The sequence below is a fragment of the Pithys albifrons genome, chromosome 3 (genome assembly GCF_047495875.1).
Source record: "Pithys albifrons albifrons isolate INPA30051 chromosome 3, PitAlb_v1, whole genome shotgun sequence".
NCBI classification, from domain to species: Eukaryota; Metazoa; Chordata; class Aves; order Passeriformes; family Thamnophilidae; genus Pithys; species Pithys albifrons.
This window is the reverse complement of record NC_092460.1, coordinates 88,743,617-88,765,355: the sequence shown is the minus strand read 5'-3', so window position 1 is coordinate 88,765,355 and position 21,739 is coordinate 88,743,617. Positions and strand designations below refer to the sequence as shown.

The window sequence follows — 21,739 nt, the reverse complement described above, 5'->3', positions numbered from 1 at the left end:
TCCATCTGCACTAAACACATACATCAATTCCTGCGTTAAACATGCAATCTGGGGCCTGACTTTGGAACACACACATTGCCTCACAGAGAAGCAGCTCAACTCCCTACAAAACAGGATCCAACAACACAACAGAACAGCGATCCACTTTTCCTGTTCAAACAGAATAAAGTAATGAACACCTCGCAGCCTGTCCCTTGCTCCCCCACCCCGTACCCCGGCAGAGCAACACTGGAACAGCCACGACCTCCTCCTCCTCAGAAGAGCAACTCCGCATAGCCTGTGCGTTTTCCTCAGCGGCTTTAATGAGGTCACTTAAACATGGCTTAAACCGCCTGTTTCGACTGGAACCACTGCATGACCGCTGAGCCTGCCCGAGCGCGGTGCCCTCGCACCGAGCGGGCGGCGCTCCCGTGAGCTCCCTCGGCTCCCACGCTCGGGCGGAGCCAGCAGGCCCCGGGGGGAACTTTCCCTGGCGGTGGGTAAAGCCTTGCGCAGAGAGGGGGAGGAATGGAAAGCTTCCCCCGAGAGCAGCTACACCCTGGAGGTGGGTGGAGAACAAGTAGAGAAGCGAGAACCTTCCTCGGCAGCAGCTACACCCTCGTGCACAAGGCTGGTGGGGGATGGGACCCAGCGCGGGACCCACGGCATTGTGCGGGAGGAAGGGGAGGGAAGCCCGGGCTGTCCCAGCAGCCGCCGCCGCCTGAGCCAGCTTGGTCCGCAGCCAAACCCCACAGGAATGCAACGCGGTCACATGACCTCCGGCGGACGTGCAACTCCCTTCCCTCTCCAGGGACACCCTGCGCCATCTTGTACTGACGCAGTTACAAAGGCAGGCAGGAGTTGCTCCCCTCTCGCTCTTCCCCCGCTCCTCTCCGCACAGCCCCGGCACTGTTTGGGAAGAAACCCAGGCCTGGTCCTCCCTTCCTTTTCACCAGCTCTTCGGGGACGCCCTGCCCGCGGAGTCTTCCCTGGCGCTGGGATCATGGCGCCCGTTTTCTCCCTTCGCCTCCCCCGGCAGCTCCCAACCCTGCCCAGCTGCGGCTGCCCCTGCTGCAGGATGATGTCACCGCCAGCCAATCAGGGCGCGCCGGGCCACCCCGGCCGGCCCGGCCATTGGCTGCCGCGCCGCCCCCGCCCCCCTCCTGACTCGGGCTCCGCCGCGGTTCGCTGCGGAGCCGCAGCCAAGGCTCAAGTGTGGGGAGGGGAATAGGAGGGGAAGGGAAAAAAAAAAACAACCCTACACAAAAAACCGACAACCAAACCCACCAAGACGCCAGCCGCCATTTCGCGCAACAGGCAGAACCCGAGCGAGCAGCCCCAGCCAAGCGCCCTAAGGAGAGAGAGAGAGAGAGAAAGAAACAAGAAACACACGCACAGAAGAGTTAGACAGGAAAAAATACCCATAGACTCCGCCATGATCACAAGACGTTTAATCACCCCCCCTCCTCCCTTAGACTTAATGCCCCATTACAGCCGCCTCCTCTGCGTCCAACCAGCTAGCAGATCCCTTCACCTCGGCTCCCTCCTGCCGCAGCAGCAGCTGTTTAGAGCCCCAAACTCTCTGTGCTCAAGGTGTGGGGGGACGCTAGTCTATGGCGCTGCTGCTAACTGCTTCTCCAGTCACCCGAATGTTGCGGCTCCATCGAGGCAGGGTAAGAGCTGCCAGCCCAGCTTTTATCTGGTGCCCCGAGTTTGCGCACTGAAGGAGGCTCGCTCAGCCCCTGGTGGGCGTCGAACGAAACCCCAGCCGCCGCCTCCCCTCCCTCAATCAGCCGCATCGCTGGAGGGGCTGAGGCCGGGCAGGGAGACAGGGCGGCGTGCGCGGAGCGCGGGCAGCTGGGAGGAGATACCGTGGCAGGAAGAAGGGCTGGGTACAAAGGCAGAGGCTGTGTCTGCCCCGAAACGCTAAGCCAGCTCCTGGCTTTGCCAGTGCCCTCTCGTCCGGGTGGAAACACGCTATTCCTGCTCCCCGAGCGCTGATGCCGACAGGGCAAACGAGGCTCCTTCGCTCGTCCTGTTCCCCGCAGAAAAGAAACGCCTTGCACTGTCCCACTCGCTTTAAGGAAAGAAGATCTCTCCCACTTGCCTTATACATGAGTCCTAAACGCTGCGGGGAAGATTCTCAGTCTCGAGTATCTTACTGAGAGGAGAGATTCAGTCAGAACCTCCTGAGCAGGTCTCGGCCAAAGCTCCCGCTCGCTTCTCGCCCCCCTCTTCCCCGCCCTCAGTGAGTTCCTCTGCGTGTGTGAGATCCGGCCGCTCTGTCCGGCTTTTCGCGCAGCTTGTGGCCAAAACGTGCTCAGTTTGAGGTTCATAAAGAACATGTACGCCGAGAGCATCGACGGTCGTGAGGCAGAAGCCGGAGGTCAGGGAGGGGAGAGCAGCCGAGGGAGTTTTGGCGTTTGTTGCTCGGAGGATGCGGCTTTGACTCAGACATCGGCGCTGCCGCCCGGGCTGGGCCCACGAGAGGCCGGGACGGAGCCCCCGCCCCTCCCGCGCGGGCTGCGCCGCCGGGGCTGCGGATCGCCCCCGCCGCAGCCACCCCTCCTCCGCCGCCCCGCTCCCCTCCTCACGGCCCTCTGCCCAGGCCCCGGCGCAGTCTGGTGCTGCGGCCGCGCCCAGAGCCCCGAGCCGTTCAGCGTGTTGCAAAATGGACACTGAGGGCTCGGCGGGCGCGGGCTGCGCGCCCAGCCCGTAAGCAAAATGGCGGCTGTTTGGCTTCGCCTTGGTAACCCTGCCCCTGTCAGGCGGGGCGGGTGAGCCCCGTGCAGGGGGAGGGAGGGGAGAGCGGACGCCATTTTCCCAGAGAGAGGCAGTGACATAGAAGGGAGCGTAGGAGGCTGGAGGGAGGGAGGCACGGGAGCAGCGGCGGCAGCAGCAGGGTTTGTACACAGGTCCCAGGGCAAGGGCGCTTCTGAGCTGGTCCCTGCAGGGTTCTGCGCACCGAGCTAGGTTTGGGGGGAGGGGGGGTCTCCTCTTTCCCTTGTCTTTCTTTTATTAGAGCCTGCTGAGGGCTGAGTCCTGCCTAGGGTAGGGATATCCGCAGTGGGGTTGTTGCATTGTTTTGGTTGGGATAGAGAAGGGGCTCAGGTGAGGGGTCCTGCTGCCTGGCCTGTGACCATTACAGGTGAGTCTTTGGTTATTACTAGCATATTCTGCTGTGGGTGCTTTGGGGGAGGGGGAGGTGGCAAAAGGGGAATGAAATGCGACGGGAACGTCTCATTACCCTCGGTGCGAGTATTACTCCTTCCCACCCTGAAATGTGCTTAATTTCTGTTTAAGTTGCCTTGAATTTGCTTTTCCTTTTGTGGGGTTTGGTTAAAAAATGGCAGGCTGTCGCTATATCTTGTGAATATGGCGGGTTACTGTAACTGGAGGAGCTGAGGAAAATTTTTTGGCAGTTACTCCAGATTTATGCATTATGCCTGGAAAATGAGCCAAAAGGAGCTATTATGTGACAACATAGACTTCCTTGGGCTAGCAGATTTCAGAACGGGTTTGTGCCTTACTGGGACTGCGTATTGAGTTTTACGAAGCTTGGGGAAGCCTATTCTTTTCCTCCATCCTGTATATTTTCGCTTTGTGGTACTAAAATGGCTCGTATAGGCCTAATCTCCCTGCCTTGCCCACCCCCGCCTCCCCTGCCCGTATCTCCGCTTCGTGGTGTAACCTGGGCAGAGGGAGAGCAGTCCCCAGGAGTTTCTGTGCCAATTTAAAAGGGGATCATTCTCCCCACCCCCTTTCTCCTGGCTGTAAGTAGTTACACCGGTGCATCCCTTTCTTGCCTCAGTTTCTGCAGCCGGTGTTCGTGTTCCCTGGGTGGCTTATTTCAGTCTCTTTCTTGAAGCGATAAGTGTTGGTGGGTTAGACCCCATTGCTGCAGGCATAGGGGAGGAGAAACAAACGGTTCACTGTGTGGTACTAAATAGGGTAGAGAAACATAATACAAGCCTGATTATAAAGGTTCTGTATTCCCCCACACTCGGCCATTAGGGAATGCGCGGTGTTTGAAAGCCCTGAGGTCCCCTAAAATGGTCCATACTACGTGTCGTCGAAAGCAGAAGTTCAGAGCTGCATCTCGATTTAGGAACGTTTTAGTCTGTTTATTTACAGTACCTTAAAAGAAAAATAATGAAGCGATTTTGTTACTCAGGGCTCAGATCAGTGAAAAGAAAGAGATATCCATGGCTGTAGTTACCATACGTGATTAATTGATTATCATCACTGTACTTTTAAAGTTACTTTTAAAAAAATGTGGGGCAAATTTTTTAATTTCCCTCTTTTGTCCTTTAGAGATTCTAAAAATGGCGGCCTCAGGCTGATGTTGTGGTAATCTAATCAGCTCGGGTCCTCCACACCCCATGCAGTGCGTTTGTCTGCAGCATATTAGAGTCTTACCGTGTCTAAATGAAAAGGCTATTCCCTTCAAATAACGTACAAAACATTTCTTGACTTTACCAGGATTTAAAAATGCTGTGTTCCAGCTGATTAATTTTATTGGTTATGTGTGTGAAAGGCAAGTGAACGAGACCACTGTGTTCGGGGAGAAGGGGGTGGGCAGAGGGAACAGACTCGGCAGCTCCTTCGAGGGGTGTGTGTGTATCGCTGTAAGGGAATATGTCAGTCGGGTTAATAATTTGGAAAAGCGCCTGCGTTTGTGGTAGGCACTGTACGTGTACACGGACACATGTCCATCCTATTAACGCCATAAAATCAGTCATATTTATCAACAGAAGTAGTGGATTAAGATCCCTAAGACAGTCAGCTAAATTCTTTGTGGAAGCACATTTGTGAACGTCATTTCACCTTCCAGGAATTACCTTCGCTGGACATCAGTGCAGTAATTCCATATATTCTTAGTTTAAGAACACAGAATGAACTTAAAAGAATAATGAATGCGAGATTATTGTTACTTATTAAGACGTGGAATTTCTTCTGCTACCATGCAGTCTTGGCAGTACGTTTTTTTTCTTCAATTTATTTTGTATATTGCTGTATAAATTATATATGTGGTAATGCACCTACAGATATTGAGGGAAGGTGCAGTTCATAACCTCTAATTTTTTTCCTAAATGAAATATGAACCTTTTAGTATCACCACTATAAATATGTTTGAGTGGGGGGAAGGGAGGTCACAAGGGTTTATTATTTGGTAGTTGGTGTAGTGTACTCTGATACATACTATGGAGGCTGCAACTGTTTGTTTAAAGAGCAATAACAAAAATAATTTTCCACTCTTTTTTTAATTCCCATCTTTAATCTCATCCTTAATTTAATGAGATATGAATTCCTCTTCCAGTATAGCTTCAGAACCTTCTGGATTTAAGCAGTCACAAATGAGGCATTGTAGTGACGTTCTTCAGTCTCTGAAGAATTTTAATTTAGATACCGTTTATAAGCACTGATGGGTGGTTTAAAGTGTACCTGAAGTTGAACAGTAAGACAGACTTGTAGGGTGTGTTAATGCTGCCTTTAGCGTGTTCTGAGGCCAAAGGCTGAGTGATTTTGTTAGTTCTCCAGTAATGCATGCTCCCATTATCTTTATTTATAAAGATTTAAATTTTTTTTCATAAACCATTTCTTACTCTGCTTATTTAATAGTACATGAAAAAGAGTGTGAAGTGTATGGGCCTTTACAGAAACATTTTGGCTTTTTCTTTCCTCTCCCCAGGTTGAAAGCTCCGGTTCTTGATTTTTTTTTTTTCTGACACTGTGACTTAGAGGGCTGTACAGCTCTGGAGCTCTTCATGGCCTCAGTCATGTCCTCAAGCAGACATCTGATTCACAATCAAAATAATTCTGTACACTCTACAAAAAGTGTTGGGGGAGTAATGAAATAAACTCAAAAATACTAATTTTCGGATTTTACAATTTCTTTTATAAATTGCCAAATTTTTTGCACTGAAAACCTCTTGGGAATTTAGAGAGATCTTCAGAGTTTTCCTGTGAGTTTTAATGAGTCAGTTTGCCTTTGTGACTCAGTTTCTTCATTTGTAAAAACAGATCTGCGATTTGTTTTAAGGAGACAACACTACAGATCAAATTCTAGCTTTATTTTTGTACTCTATTGATGTTTCTGTGTGTACATTCATAAAGAATGGCATAGCCTGCCCACAGAACTAATGCAGACTTACTGAAAGAGGGAAGGTTTGAAATCTGAATTTCTGTTTATTCAAGATGCATTTCTGTTTCACAAACATTGTGTTACAAATGCAGCAACACAGACTGGAGTTATGAAACCATTTATGTATCTTGAAGCTTTTCATATCTGAAGGAAAAGTTTGCTTAACTGTCGTTTGGTCTTTTGGATGAGCTTTTTTTGCTGTATGGGAAATTCCAGAGGGGAAATAATATTCATTCTTCAGACTAAATCTAGGGAAAGTTTCTCTTAGGACTAAGTAACCTCTTCAGGTTACTTTGAGGTAAATGCAACTCCAAATTTTCTCTTGGACAGTTTCAGCACACACCACTGTTAATATTCTGTTAGAAAGCAACAGAAATCGGTGTGACACTAAAAACTGTGGTGTTTCTTCACTTCTGTTCTTGGTTTGATTTAAGGACAGTCTGAATTTTGCGTGCAAGCTAATCCTAGTTTTAGTAAGGACTATTTGTGGGACTGATTTAGGGACTGCATGTAATTGTGGAATTGTAGTATTGTTTTAACTAGATTAATTTAAATGAAGGCTTAATGAAAGTATTTTGCCGTTGTCATGTGACATTTTAACAAAATTTAGTGGGAGGGATGTAGATGAGTTAAGATGTAAAATAGAGCTCAATTCAGACTTCTGGAGAGATCCTAAAGGAGTGAATGTATGTTATTGTCCTTGTGACTTCCATGCAAGTGAGCATTTGTGAATCTCTGAAAAGCGAATTTTGTTGGACAATTTTGAACAGGTACAGTGTTTGTTTCCACTGCCCAAACAGTAGTTTTGATTTATTGTTAAGAATCAAACTTCAGGCATCTCTGGGGAAAAAAAAAGTTTCAGCAGATGTAGAATATGGATTAAGGAAAAAATCCTCACTTTTAATTCTTCCAAATTCTGAGTTATTTAGAATGGTAATTATAATGGGCTTTTGCATATTGAAAGATGAATATTTCTATCTACTTCAGTGTTCACATTTTCTTAGTAACCAAAGAATTGTACCCACAGAAGTTGGTCTAATACGTTTGAGGATCCAAAATTCTGCTCATGACCTTCGTGCTACAGAAAAACCTTCAACTGTTGTGTTCAAAGAAAAACTGTTGTTACCTTTGAGGCATAACAAACAACTTACTTAAAAGAAACCTTTTCAAGATCTCATATACCCATTAGGAGATACTGAGATTATTTCCTTTTGCAAATTTTAATGTATTAATGAAATGGGTAAGATTTTAAGCTCTGATGGTGGTTAGAAAATTTTAATAATTAAGGTTATCTGTGAGCCTTTGAACACAGTTTTATTGCACAAAGTGCATTTTTTTTAACATGCCTAACTTCAATGTTTTCTTATTTTTTAAAATTAAAACATTGGTAAGACCTGTGGTACATCACAGTGTCCATTCAAGTGATGTGTGTCTACAATGCAAGTGAAGAATATATTGTGGTAGCACAGATTGCATCTCGTCCAAGTGGAATGTGTTAGTTTTGCATATTGTATTGCAGGAGTGCTGTCTCCTTTCATGGGATGGCTCATACAGTGCTTGGATGGTGGTGCTGTGTTGTCAAACCTTGGGTGAGACTAAGAAGGGCCCAGCAGTTTTGCAGATCAGGCACTTGCCAAAATAGTATTGTTCCTAGTTTTACAGTTTAGTTTTAAGTTAACACTTTTTTAGTCTAGATACTAAAATTTCGTACTGTGGGCTCAGGCTAAGAAAGGGTTTTTTATTTTATTCTCATTTCTAGTTGAGTTTTGTGGGGTTTATGGCATCATAATTTAGGTAATCATTCACTTTTATATCTTCATCACTGAAATAAATTGCCATCAAGTTCAAAGACGAGATGATAAGACAAGATTTTAATGACATTATTGTACTTAAGAAGGGAGATCTATAATCTGTTGTTGGTCCCCTTATCATAGAATGGTGTGAGTTAGAAGGGACCTTCAAAATCAAATTCCAACTCCCTTGCCATGGATAGGGACACATTTCACTAGACCAGGTTTCTGAACGCTCCATCCAACCTGTCTTTGAACACTTCCAGAAACGGGATATCCACAACTTCTGTGGGCAACCTGTTCAAGTACCTCAGCACCCTCACAGTACGGAATTTTTTCCTGACATCTAAGTATCTCATTTTTTTTGGTTTAAAGATGTTCCCCCTTGTCCTGTCACTGTCTACACGTGTTAAAAGTCACTCTCCGTCTTTTTCCATAAGCCCCCTTTATAAGTACTGAAAGGCTGCATTGAGGTCTTCCCAGAGCCTTTTCTGGCTGAACAGACCCTGTTCTCCCAGGCTGTCTTGAAAGGATTGGTGCTGAGGCCGCTGGATCATCTTTGCAGCCTCCTCTGGATCTGCTCTAGAAAGCCCCCTTCTTTCTTGCATTGCAGTCCCAGAGCTGGACATGGTGGGTTCTCACGAGGGTGGAGCAGAAGGGCAGGATCCTCTCCCTCACCTGCTGCCCACACCGCGCTTGGTGCAGCCCAGGACACATTTGGCTTGCTGAGGCTGCAGGTGCACATTGCTGGGTCATTCTGTGGTTCTCCTCAACCAGCACCCCCAAGTCTCTGTCCCTGGAGCTGTTTGTTTGTGATCAGTGCTCTGCTCAGCCTGTGCTCAGGTTTGAGGCTGCCCTGACGCTGGTTCAGCCCCTTGCACTTGGCTGTTGAACTTCACGAGGTTCACAGAGGCCAGCGTTACTCTGAGGCCTGTCAGGGTCCGTCTGGGTGATGTCCCTCCCCTCCCACATCTTGGCCATACCAAAGAGCTTCATGTCAACAGATTTGCTGGGGGTGCACTCAGTCCGTTTTGCCGACAGATTTAAACAGCAGCAGTCCAAATACCAGTTCCTGAGGAATGCTGGAATGCCTCTCATCCATGGTCTCCACTTGGACAGCGAGCTGTTGACAGCTCTTAAGAGCGCAACCATCCTGCCAGTTCCTTGTCCACCAGATGGTCCATCCGTCCTGTTCGGGACGCTCCAGTTCAGGGACCAGGATGTTGTGCAGGACAGTGTTATGTAATTAGTCATAGAAACTGATGAAACAGCTTTAATTTACTGGTTGAGAATTGAAAATGGTGTACAGGATGGTAGATCTGGATCTTTTGCCCCGAGGAACTCTTAATATTTAAATTGGTTTGATGTTCATTACTCTTTAACTCTTCTAACTTGAGGAGGGCTAAAGATACTTTTTAATAGTTATGCTCTTGGTGTGCATTGAGTAGACAAAGGGAACAAACTCCTAATTATAATGGTTATAATGGGGTTTGTTTAAAACCCTATCACAAGACAGATGATATTCCATGTCTAGACGGTTAATCCTGTTTTAACTGTTGTTTTAAAGAAACTTCTCCAATACAGAATGTTTTTAGTTGGTTTTAGTTAAACTGAAAACTTAGGAATTACAACTTATTTACAGTTTTTGAGGAAGGTACAGAGAGATTACACCTCTCATTTGGTTTCCAAGCCTATCATTGTAGAACTATGAAAGAAATGTGATTACTTTATATATAATTGATAAACAATGCAGTAGTTACTGGTTATAAGGGTACAGTTCCTCCTTCAGATGTCTTGCCATGTAATTCAGCTAATTATTTTCTTTTCTCTTTTGCTTAGATTAGGAATGCTTGATGTGACTGTTTAATATCATTAGGCAGGATTTTTATGAATGACTGTGTTGGTTTTTTAATGTTTGATCTCTACTGTCTTTCCAACCACATCTTTTGTGCTGAAAGACAAAAGCAAATGCCAAATCTTTTTGTCCCCTTCTGTGAGGCAGTAGTATTGAAAATCAAAAGCTGTGCATTGAGCTTCCATTGCTGGGTGGAATTCTTTATGCTTATTCAGAGACTATGTATTTCATATCTGTATTTAATTTAAAAATACATATTGAAATCTCCATTGAAAACAAACCTATAAAGTTAAAATGCATGGAATCTAAAATTACTTAGCCCAAATAATACAATTTTGCAAGGTAATTGCAATTGGGAATAAATGGAGTTTTCTTTTCTTGAAAATAGGAAAGATCGTTTGATCTTACACTTCTTCAATATTTTTTGTCTGTTCTTGAACATTTTATAGTCCCTCCCAATATGTTCCCTCATTACTTCTTTCCAGTTTCCTCCCCAAATTTTTGTGAAGAACATTGAAATACTGCCAAGTTGTTACCAAAAATTACAGTCCAAGTTGAACTTTGGTTAGAGTCACTCAAGAGAGTTAGAAAGAATGAAAAGTTTGTGTTTGAAAGAGTGTGACTTTCTTGCTTGTGTTTAGATTTCTAGGTGTGAGTGTAGCAATTAGGTGAGTGTCTGCAAATCGCTTCCAGGAGTAGAAGTAGAAGTGCTGTTTTCATGTAAATCAGATGCCACTGAAAAAACTTTGGAATCTCCTGAAGTGAAAACATGTCAAAACAGAAATATGCTTATCTGAAATGTCAGACTTGAACTAAGTCAAAATAATTTACTTCTTCTGTAGTAGGTAGCTAATAATTACAGTAGACTCCCACATCTTGCTAAGCAACATAGACAAAATTAATTAATTAGTTTATTTATTCAATATCATGAAACCAGCAAAATATTTAGATTTTTGAAGGTAATCCTGATATGTATTTTTGGTCACATGTTTTTCCACTCCAAAAACTGTACTTAGTGGAGGAATGTTGGTGACTGAATGCTTCCAGTGATGGAATCACCAGGAGGTATACTGTTTTATTTAATAAAAAATAAATATACTCAGCCCTTATCGTTGTAGGCAAGAGTTAGAGTATTCTTACAGAATGTGGACTGTGCATACTTGCAGAAGTCCTTTATATTGTAGGATGTTGTCTGGAATAATAGATTAAGGTAACACCTGTAAATGTGTTCTTGTAGAGTAATTGGTAAGTCACATACAGGCATTTTGTCCAAGTTTAATCACCAGCTTTTTATCATTTTGTGGTAGATGAAGAAATAAATGTTTGCAGTAAAACAGGTGACACAGAGAATGATTTAAAGTCAAGATCCTTTTACTGGGAAACAACTATACTTGTTGTCTTTAACCTTTGAATTTTTCCTTAAACCAGTTTTACATGTCTCAGTTATATACTGTGGCATGCTAATGATAGGTAGCTAATATGTGCTTCTGTAAACAATAAACAATATTGCTAACACAGAGTAATCTTTCACTCTTCTTCATGTGCTGCACTTGTTTTGTTCTTTACAATGCCTTGGCTCTTCAGCTCAAATAATTGATGATTTTTGAATAGATAGGCCTTCGTATGTATGGTTTATTTTAAGAAGTACAGCAGGTGTTTAGTAAACTTAGAGGCATTAACTGGCAGTTAATTTTTGATCTTGGGCATTGAGTTCTGTAAATACAAAGTCTAAAATCTCTAAGCATGGTATTTGTATATCTCTGTTTGCTACTTCTTGGTACATTTCTGTTCCATAAACTAATTCTTACTCTTTCTGTAACTGCTTTTACCTTTATTTCCTTTCTACCACTTACTCTTTTTCTCTTCCTAGTCCCATATTTGTCTCACTTCCACTGAGAGAAGAAAAGGAGTGAAGAGAGAGAAGAGGTAAGGGCAAGTTTTCCATGTTTTAAGGGACAAGGCTTCCCATCATCAGAATGCACAAAAGCAGCGCTGCTGGACCAGACAGTGAAGGGAAGGCAGCCTGCATCCAGTGGAAACCAGCTTTTCTGTAGGGCAGAAACTGGGCTGAACTGGCAGACTGACTCTAGGGTTATACCTAAAGAGCAGCTTGCTTTGCTCTGACTGGAGTCTCTGTGATTCATGCAATGACCCAGGTACTGAAGGGTTGGTACTGACATGATAGAAACTCACGGGTTTTATGCATAAGTCTTGGATGCCGTGGAGAAGGAGGGGTTTTTATTTCTTTGTTCTGGATCCCAAACATGGGACCAGTTCATGAAGTTTGGTTCTCATTCCAAACCTGACTGAGGTCTTTGTTGAATGTAAAGTCTCTCAGGACATTCATAAGTCCAGAACAGGCTGCCCAGAGAAGCTGTGGATGCCCCATCCATGGAAGTGCTGAAGGCCAGGTTGGATGGGTCCTGAGCATCATCATGTAACAGTTGTCGTCCCTGCCCATGGCAGTGGGGTTGGAACTGGATGACATTTTAGGGCCCTCCCAGCCCAAGCCGTTCTGTTATTCTGTGCTAATGAACTCATTACTTAACTGTGCTTGCCCTTCCTCTGTATTGGTGATCTTTCAAAAGCAAAGTTGGAGGAGGAGTCTCGCCTTGTAGCTGGTCATAACAGAAGTGTTTCTTAAACAAGTTGGTCTGAAGATCAGTAGGTCTGCATCAGTATCACCTGTAATGTAATAAAACAGAAATTTGATAGGGTACCACTGGGCTCCCTGAAGCTTAATGAACATCCAAAAGAGGATGGGGGCAGCTGTGAGCAGTGTCCTTAGAGAAGCTGGCAGAGGAAGCATAATGACTTTAACCATTGTCTGTCATGTGTGTTACTTCAAACCAGCACATAGTGGTATTTTGGGGGCTTTTTGGCTGTCTGACAGGGCACGAGAGGAGGAAGTTGGATGGGTGTGTGATTGCTGTCCATGTGTTGGTTGCTGTGACAGCATAGGGAGTTACTGGGGGCTTGTGAGGGAGACCAGGAGCAGTTAATACTGTGATGAGGAAGGTACTGCTGTGAGGGGCATACAGGGAACATGAGGTCAGTGGGAGTGTTTGAGCACAAACTCTGAAATATGTTGGAAACCAGATTTCTTTTAGAACAAGTTATTTTCTTGTGCATGATATTAATAGGTCCTGATTGGTATATTTGAGTGTGCCTACTGTGTCTTGTTTTTCCTACTCGCCTTTCTTTTTTGTCTCGGCACAAATTAGAAGTAAACTGCTGACTTATCTGTTAGGTTACCATAGAAAGCAGCAAATAATAGCAAAAGTCTGAATTTGGACACAGTTGTTTCTAAGCCTGCACACTGCAACTGCTGTGGTGTAACATTTGGAAGTTGGATATGCATCCTAATCTCTTAGCAAAATCTATACAGTTATGGAGCATGGCAGGGGAAACAGAAAACTTCCTGTGGGTAAGATTAGTCATTTATTCATGTATTCTGGTTCTAGGTCTGTCTAAAGATGTTACCTCCTTAGAAACAGACAGCAGTGAATAAATATTGATTACTTTATACGTGTATTTATGCTACCTATATGTATGCTGCATATTATTCCCAGATATGTGTGCTGATACATGAATACATATACATACACACATGCTGTAGTTCACTGTTTGAAGAATATTTGGAGTATACCATTAAAATACCAGTTTCTGTAACTGTTTTTGCAAATAACCCAGCTGCTGTATAGGCATGAATGCTCAGGGCACCGGTAGGAAACAGCAGTGTAGCAAAACATACACTTGTATTTAGTAAAATCTTCTTAATGTTTTCCTCTCTTTTTCCTTCCCAATTAAAAAAAAAAATAAAACATTTAAATAAAAAACCAAAAAGGAAAGAACCAACCAACCAAAAAAAAGTAGGCAGGGAAGCCAACTAGGAAAGCTGTTTGTTGAGTCTGTGGCAGTTCAGGACAGTTTTCACCCTGTGTTTGTGGACTCTGACAAACCTGATACCTGCATTTTTCCTTAGGTTTTTCCTGCCTAGGTTGTGCTAGGACATGGTTGTATCAGCTTTCCTCAGGTCCCTTCTGGGGATTTGTTGTGGGCGAGGGTGGTTCCCAGGGCCAGGGGTTAAAATCATTGGCCTGCAAATCTGAAGGAAAGCCTGAGAAGAATTGCTTTTGCTCTTGATTGCAAAACGTGTGCAAATATGAGGTAATCAGAGGGAGGGAGGACAAGAATGCAGTATAGACAGTCTCCATAAATGCAGCTTGGGCATAGAAGGTGTGTGGTGTGGTAATAAATTACAGTAGAACAGAATACTGCCTTTTGGTCATCTGTCCCTATGGCCTGAGATAACTTGTCTTAGGAGGTAACACTGAGATCTGCAGGAATCAGCAGAGGTCTGAAAGCAGCAGTAGTATTTTGGAAATCTTTGCATCTTGCCTGAAAGACCCTGTTGAGATGGGACACTGTAATTAGTTTCAGAGTGATCCTTTGCAACTCTGGAGCCAACCTGGACTCACAGTACCATAAATTTTCTACTGGGGACAAGTGGAAGTTAGTTTTGGTTTGGGCTTAGTACTGTAGATTGGTTTTATATTCAAATTGACTTGAAGTTAAACCAGATTAGCATTGTGTGCTGGCTGAACTGAAAGGCCTTGCTTGACTCAAGACTGTCCTGCAGATAATTTGTGTTTTAACTGTGATTTATTTTTATCTGTAAATCTGGTGACTCTTTTACCCTTCCTCTTCTTCCTTGGACAGTGCTCCTGGAAAATTGATTGTATGAGTCGCTTTGTTTCAGCAATTTCGTTGGTTGTTTTAAGTTAATTCCCTTAAGATTTGTGCACATCCTGTGAAAATGAGCCTTTATATCTACTTTGTGTATTCTGATACTTAATGCTGCTCCAGGAAATGGTTACTTATTTCTTGCCTGGATTTAAAGGGTGTGAGGCAAAGTGTTTACCAGTACTCTTAGTGTAGCAAAAGAGCCTCTTCTCTACTTGTGCTCAGGGGAAATAAACTCTGCTTGAACACGAGGTGCAGTGCCCATTGCTGCATATGTTGGGAAACACAGGCTGCAGCTTTATAGGTGTTCAGGACTGATAATTATTCTCAGACATTTCAGTTACTCTATTTTCTACATATGGGTAAACCACCACTTCCATCTTTTAGGTGTTTTTAATATGTATTTAAAGCTACATGATTTTGCTTTTAAGGAAGGATAGTTGTTGTGTAGATAGGTTAGAAGGTTTTGATTATTTTTTTTTCAGTTGTAGTTATGTACATCTTGTACATGGACCTTGTGAATATACAGAGCAGAGAGAGTATAGAGATGGTATTTTGGTTAGTATATTAATATTTCTGTAGTGACATTAGCTAAGGATTTGAGGTAAAGTTGCATGCATCAATATAAAATCTAAATCATAATTTATCTTAAACCAGTGCTGTTTCCTCTCATGAAATACTCAGCCTAATTACTAGCTAATTATAATTAGATTTTTCTCCCTGAACTTCTGTGTTTAGGGAGGCCCTGGTAATTCTCTTTGCAGAGATATTCTGTGATGAAATCTCCCAGGTCTTGGAAAATCTAAACTTAGTAAAAACTGTTTTTTTAATCTTGTAATTGTTAGTGGGTGGTGACTGATAGATGCAATTGGCATAAAAAGTTATTGAAGAACTTCAGAGACATAAAACCAGTAACAGACTCAATATTTTTGTAATGCTTAGTAATGTGAGGAACTTGAACATACTTAGCAATGAAATCAGTGTAGTCTTCTGTATATGTGGGAAAATTCTTAGATTTGAGCTGGGATATAATTTAGTTTTAAGCTTCATTCATGATTTCACTGATGTCCCTTTATAAATTAGAAAACAAATGTTACATTGCACCTTGTTTGAATTCTGATCCTAACTTCTGTAGTGAATGTTTTTCTGTAACCTTTATGTGCTTTTTGCCTTTTGTATTTGTCACATGACAACAGAATCTGAAAATTGATTAATGGGAAAGGAAAAACAAGTAGCAGTGACACTGTGTAAAAAGCTGCCAGAGGTACGAAGAATAACAGTAAAAACTGCTTTCATTATTTTTTTCCCCTCTTTGTGTTTTGTGGTGTTAGAGGTAAATGTGTATTAAGAACCCAAAACAAACAAAACACCTCCACTGTATTGTAATAAATAATGTTATTATAACTAATACTATTATCTTGATCTATTACTATTCTTTGAAGAATTTTTTTAGTCATTAAGGCAATAAGTCGTTACTGGTGCTGCTGCCACCTCTTTGATTTTTATGAAAAGTTGCATCTCTGCATCTAGATGAGAGTTTTAGTATTCTTAGACACACATCATGGGTTCTGGGAGGCTCTTAGTCCTGTTTTCTCTGCCTTCTCCCTTCTCAAAAATGGTTAAATGTCTTGCAGAGGTGAGCTGACAGTGTAGCCAGTGACCGTTCCTTTCACAGTGCAGCAAGTACTGTTTGGTTTCTTCTGGCTTGAAAAATGTTTCATATTTAATAAAAATAAAGGTAAGTTAGAGTTCTCTGATCAGATTTATGTTGTTACTTTCTGTTTGAATGTGACTATTGGGATCTCAGTTTCTGGATCTATAAAATACAAGTAAAAGTAGTTAAAATTTTTAACTACCCTCTTGGGGTAAAAAAATCAGAACTAACTTATATGTAAAATGCATTGGGAGAATTTGTCTGAACTCTTGACACTGGGAGAATGATTGATAGCTGGAATTATGAAACCTTGTTGGATTCATCTGGACAGTTTGGCTGCACTTCCAGGTTCTTATTTTTCAAGTGTCTGGGTGACCTGTCATCTGCTTGTTTCCTCAATCTGTTGCATACAGATTTTGGTGGTCCTGCAAGAAGGAAGTGAAGGAGGAGAAGGGTGTGCTGATTAAGTAGGCCTGGAGTTCCCTCTGGGAGAACCTGAGCAGTGCTGGGTTTCCTTTGGAGTGTTTGGATCCTCTGTGATTGGGTTCAAAACTACTGATGTAACTTCAGCTGATTACCCATTTACCTTCTGATTTAGGAGTTGACCCCTCTGTACTTGGGTTTTTCTGCTCCTCTCTATACCAGTGAAAAAGTCAAGTTTTTCCTTCTGATGTGACACAATTGGTCTTAGAAGGACATGACAGAAAGGAATCATGTGGTCTTTGTTAGGCCACAGATTAAAGTTGTGTAAGTGGAATACCTTGGAATAATACCTAAGTTATTTTCTGATGTTTAATGCATAAATTATGTTCTCTGTACAAAACCACAGAGGTCTGGCTGTTTTGGAATGTATTCTGCTCTTACACTTCTGTTGTTAGAGCACAATTAATTTTTTAAAAGAAGGATTCTGGTGTCATAAAGTGGATCATGAGAAGTGTGGTGAGACGTCAAGTAGTTAGACCTGATATGGCTGTTAAGAAGCCCCTTTGTATTCTCTGGAGGGAACAAGAAGTGCCACAGAAAGTGTAAGCCAATGTGATGGAATGGTGAAGTTCATTCAGGAGGTTCATCTTGCACAACATGAATGGTTTAACCAGATAGAACAGAAAGTTTTTTGGGGTTCTAAGGTGAAAATGGTACTATTAGGGCAAGATAAACTATTTTACTATAATTAAATAAAAGCAAAGTTAATTTGAATAAGGAATATTTTTCCATATAATAAAGCTGTACTGGTAGGGTGATAATGAGAAAATTTGGTGAATCTAAAAAATGGCCGAAATACTTTCAAAGCTTGGAGTGTATTGTTACTGAAAGAATAGAGAGGATCAGAACAAAATTGGAGGACCTCGACTGTTGTTAAATAAGGTGCTGTGGATGAGCTACTTTTTTTAGTAAAGAGCTTATAATGAACTTTGGACCAGCAGTTTCTATATTGTGGCTTTTAACTCTATGACCCTGAAATTAACTGCACAAACCTGTGTGGCATTCCTAACTTCCAAATTCATGGGATGTTGAAGAAAGACTTCTAAACAGTAAATTGTGTATGAACTGCTTAGATTCTTCTGTACCACCCTTCTTTTTAGTCCTGGCCAGTTATTTAAATGAATGCACCTGTGAAAACAGTTTCTTAAAGGCCATGGGTGACGGATTGTCAGAGTTCAGGAAGACTCATGACTTGAAAGAGATGGGTAGTTGCAGAAATTGGAAAGTACCAAATTATGACAGCAGGTAGTATTTTATGACTCATCTGAAATATCAAGCTTTGAAGGATAAGCCATCACTTTTAAGATAGATGAAGTTCTCCAGTGGTTGTGCTTTCTTTGTGACAAAAATACAGGGAATATTTTAGTATGTCATGACAATGCTTCTGGTTCTGACATGACAGAAAATAAGTGTTTTCCATCGTCCTGAATTTGACATCACTGGGGAGTTTGTAATTGGATGGCTTGTATACAAAGTCACAGTTCTGTTTAGTAAGTGAGTGTAGTGTAATTAATTTATCCTAGATCTACCCCCCACCTCCATTAGGGGCATTTGTTGGGGGTGGCTACTCACAAACAATGAGCAGTGTTTGTTGGAATTAACTTGTCTGTGTTTGTATCACGAGCCAGTGGCTGCTTCTGTTCTTCCATACTCAACTACAGGCACAGGAGAAGCTTTAGAGGGTTTTGTGTGTGGTGAAGAAGGTGGTAAAAAACTTAATGAAGTAGTACTACAATCATTTTCTGCTTCCTTTTAAATGAAACAACTTCTGTTCAATGGTGTTTGGCAAAATAAATTTTGATTCCTTAAGTTTCTGAATTTATTCCGTGTGGATTGGGCTATTAGAATTTTTGAGTGAATTCTGACAAAAGTGTATTTCAACAACTTGCCATAGGGTAAGAAGTTTTATCTTGGCTGTTTCCTTCCCTCCCCTCTGCCTCCTGTGATTCTAGTTTTTTTTTACAAGAATGATGATGTGTTTGTCTTGTCAGAGATTGTCATCAGCTGGGACACACATTAGCAATTAATACCCAGTCTGTACACAGCTCTAAAAACATACACACAGATCTTCTTTACTGCATTACTTCTAAGAAAAGGTGTCAAATTTCTCTTGATTCTCAGGTTTGGTAATCACATCTCTTGTTCTGTGTTGACAATGGGAGTCACTTGAATATGTAATGATGGGGTAACCTCAGTTGTTTTCACTGAAGTTTGGAGGTGTCACAGTTCGTGAGACAGATGTCTTAAGCAAGTTCTTCACTTCCATCAGTCTCACAGGCATTTTTGCCTACATTAATTTCCAGTTGTTACTCTACCTGGCCAGAAATGTCTAAAGAAAACATTATTAAGAAAAACCACAGTATTGCCAAACGCAATTTTAAGTGCAAGAAACGCCTATCTAAGTGAGGATCTTGATCCCGGGTGGTGACGTTCAATATGTCTTTCAGACCCACTTTGAAACACTGAAACTGTTGTTTTATGATAACCTACTAACAGGTATAAAATAAAATCTTCATCATGCTAATGATCTGTTAGCATAGGTGACACTCCAGGTCGTAATGGAACCCTGGCATGGCTGATGTACATGGACTTTAAAAATCCATGATTTTCTTTCAGTTACGGGGTAAAATTTTTACCTTTTTTAGAAGAAGAGAACTAAATGGTAAGTTGAATGTTTTCTGTAAGTTGTAGATGTTGTTCAGGGTCCTACCCTACAAGCAGAGCAACCCCATATGGTGGTAGATTGAGTGCTCACTTAAACTATTAGAAGGGCTTGGAGTTTTTTCATGCCTGCTGCTGAAAATACTCTATACCTGCTTTTGGTTTAATGGGGTTTTCTTGCTGTTTATTTTTGAAAATTAGTGTGTTTTCTCCTAATTCATGCATAGGTAGTGGCACAGTTTGTTGTTTGTGGTATTTAGTGAGAAAATGCTCGGTGTTTGAAATGAGGAAAGCAAAATATTCCAATGTCCAGTTGGCCTGATTGCTTCCAGTTTATTGTATTTGGTGTCTCATGGAATAGGACCAAACCACAACTGTTGCTGTCTAGAAGGAGAATGAACTGTAGGTTTAGGCATTTCAGATTTCTCGGGATGTTCTCACGTTAATTGCCCAAATTCAGTAGTGTTACAAAATTTAGGAAGGTAAATGAAGACTTTCTGTGCTCTCATACTTTAGAGATGCCTTGTATGTGCCACTGCATCATCCTGAAGAATTCAAATGGAATCCCACAGTGCTTGTCTGAAGTCCATTTTACACTGGGGCCTGCTGGTGTTTTCTTGCCAATCTGGTGTTTGGTGAGGTTAAGCCCATTAAAATAGGTTGATCTCAAAACTGTTGGGCTTTTGTGCACCTCAGTTAAGATATTACACTTTGTGATGGGAGTGTATTCACTGGGCACTGCATGTGCTCCTTGGCAGTAGAAGTACTGATGTTATTTTACTTCAATTACCTGGTCACTTGTGGAAAACCTTGTCTGTAATAGTGTATAAAAGTGCACTAGTTTAGCAGTCTGTGAACAGCTGAGGTCTGTTAGCATCTCCTCTCCTGTGCTTGGTTGGGTGTCCTGTCCTATGAGACTGGTGGTAACTGGTGATTCTTGTGCTTGTGAAAGTCAAGCAAACTGTAGCTTTTCTCTGCAATTAAATACTGGTGATTCTTACTACTTAAAAAATGGCTTTGAAAAGTGGCACCCAAAGAGTGTAGTGCCTTCTAATGGCGATCTATAAAATAAGATGAAAAATGTTTCATTATTGTGAATCATTAGAATGATTTTGCTTTAAAAAATACTGAATGGAAGGTAAGACATTAAGGAGTTGGGGGTTTTTTGAAGTGTGCAATAAAAGTGAGCAATGTAGGACCTCCTTGTAAAGTTCTGTAACCAGGTTTCTGTTGAAAGGTTTACAGCAACTGGACTTTGACAACACAGAGCAATAAGCAAATGTACTTCATGTTCAGTGAATCTGCTGTAAAGTGAGTCTGTGTCACCTCCTGACATGTGCTGGGTTTTAATCACAAATTTGAGTGGTAATATTTTCTGTCAGTTTGTAATATTTTTTAAGTTCAGGCATTAAGCTTATCACAGTATCAAAAGAAGTGTACTTGAAGTTAGCTTTTAAAGAAGATTGAAATTGAATGTTTTACTTGTGTAAAATAAAACTAATGAAATAATTGTGACAGATGTAGGTGGTAATTTTTTGATTAAAATTAATGTGATGTAAAAATGCTTCATTTTAAACTGAACTGACTGTTGGTTTCCTGCCTGTTTGTGTTTGACAGGGTTTGTGGATGCACTTAGATGTTTGCAATGAGCACTGTGGCTGGCATGCCCCAGTGTTTTGGATACCAATGCATAGGACTCCGTAGTAATCGAATTTATCAGAAACGAACGTCATGAGCATAGTGATCCCATTGGGGGTTGACACAGCAGATACTTCTTATTTGGAAATGGCTGCAGGCTCAGAGTAAGTATGTCACCATTTGTAAGCTTTCTTACTTATTTTTTACTTATTCTTGTTTTTTACTTAGTATTTTCTGAATATACTTGGAGAGAAGTTGGGAGTCTCCTTAGTTTGGTTGAATCTGTAATTACTTAAATTAACAACTGTCACTTTATTCTTAAGTCAGCTTCTTCCTCCTCCAGGGGAGCAAAGGAGAGAAGCCAAACTTCTCTACGGATGCTTGTCAGACTGAGAAATAGAGATGCTGCTGCTTCTGTTTTTCTTGCTTAAAATACTTGCCATTTTAGTTTGCTTTTTAACTATGTGTAAAAAATGTTTTTGATTTTGCATGTTAGAAAGGTATATTAATATGGTGTGTTAAAGTGCAAGACAGTGGTAGTAATTAAGACAGGGGTGCCTTTATGAAAATTGAAGACCCAGCTTGATTGGTTAATACTGTGTCTTCACCAGGTTATTTGTAATTGGAAATCTAATAGAAATTTACTTGTTATTCATTTAGTACCTGTGTATAAAGGGTTGCAAAGAGCCAATGAAATCGTGGCTTCAATAAACTGCCTTTGCATGAAATAAGTGTAGTGAAATTCGGGGTTTGGGAGGGTGACTTGTGGGTTTTGTGTGTGTGTTTCG

The 21,739-nt window shown here is 42.0% G+C and overlaps 1 protein-coding gene across 4 annotated transcripts in view; it reads left to right on the top strand.

The window, feature by feature from the left end:
• The first annotated feature begins 2,794 nt into the window (after positions 1-2,794).
• The window catches only part of KMT2E (lysine methyltransferase 2E (inactive)), a 58,926-nt gene continuing 39,981 nt past the window's right edge, over positions 2,795-21,739 (top strand). For 2 of the 4 annotated variants that reach the window (XM_071552659.1, XM_071552655.1), the window contains exons 1-2: positions 2,795-3,127; positions 20,931-21,115. In XM_071552659.1, the coding sequence (XP_071408760.1) occupies positions 21,045-21,115 (71 nt within the window). In that variant the 5' untranslated portion in view covers positions 2,795-3,127; positions 20,931-21,044. Of the gene's footprint in view, positions 3,128-11,639; positions 11,696-16,163; positions 16,254-20,930; positions 21,116-21,739 lie in introns of those variants that run through there. The other 2 variants (XM_071552657.1, XM_071552658.1) reach the window with 2 other exon arrangements.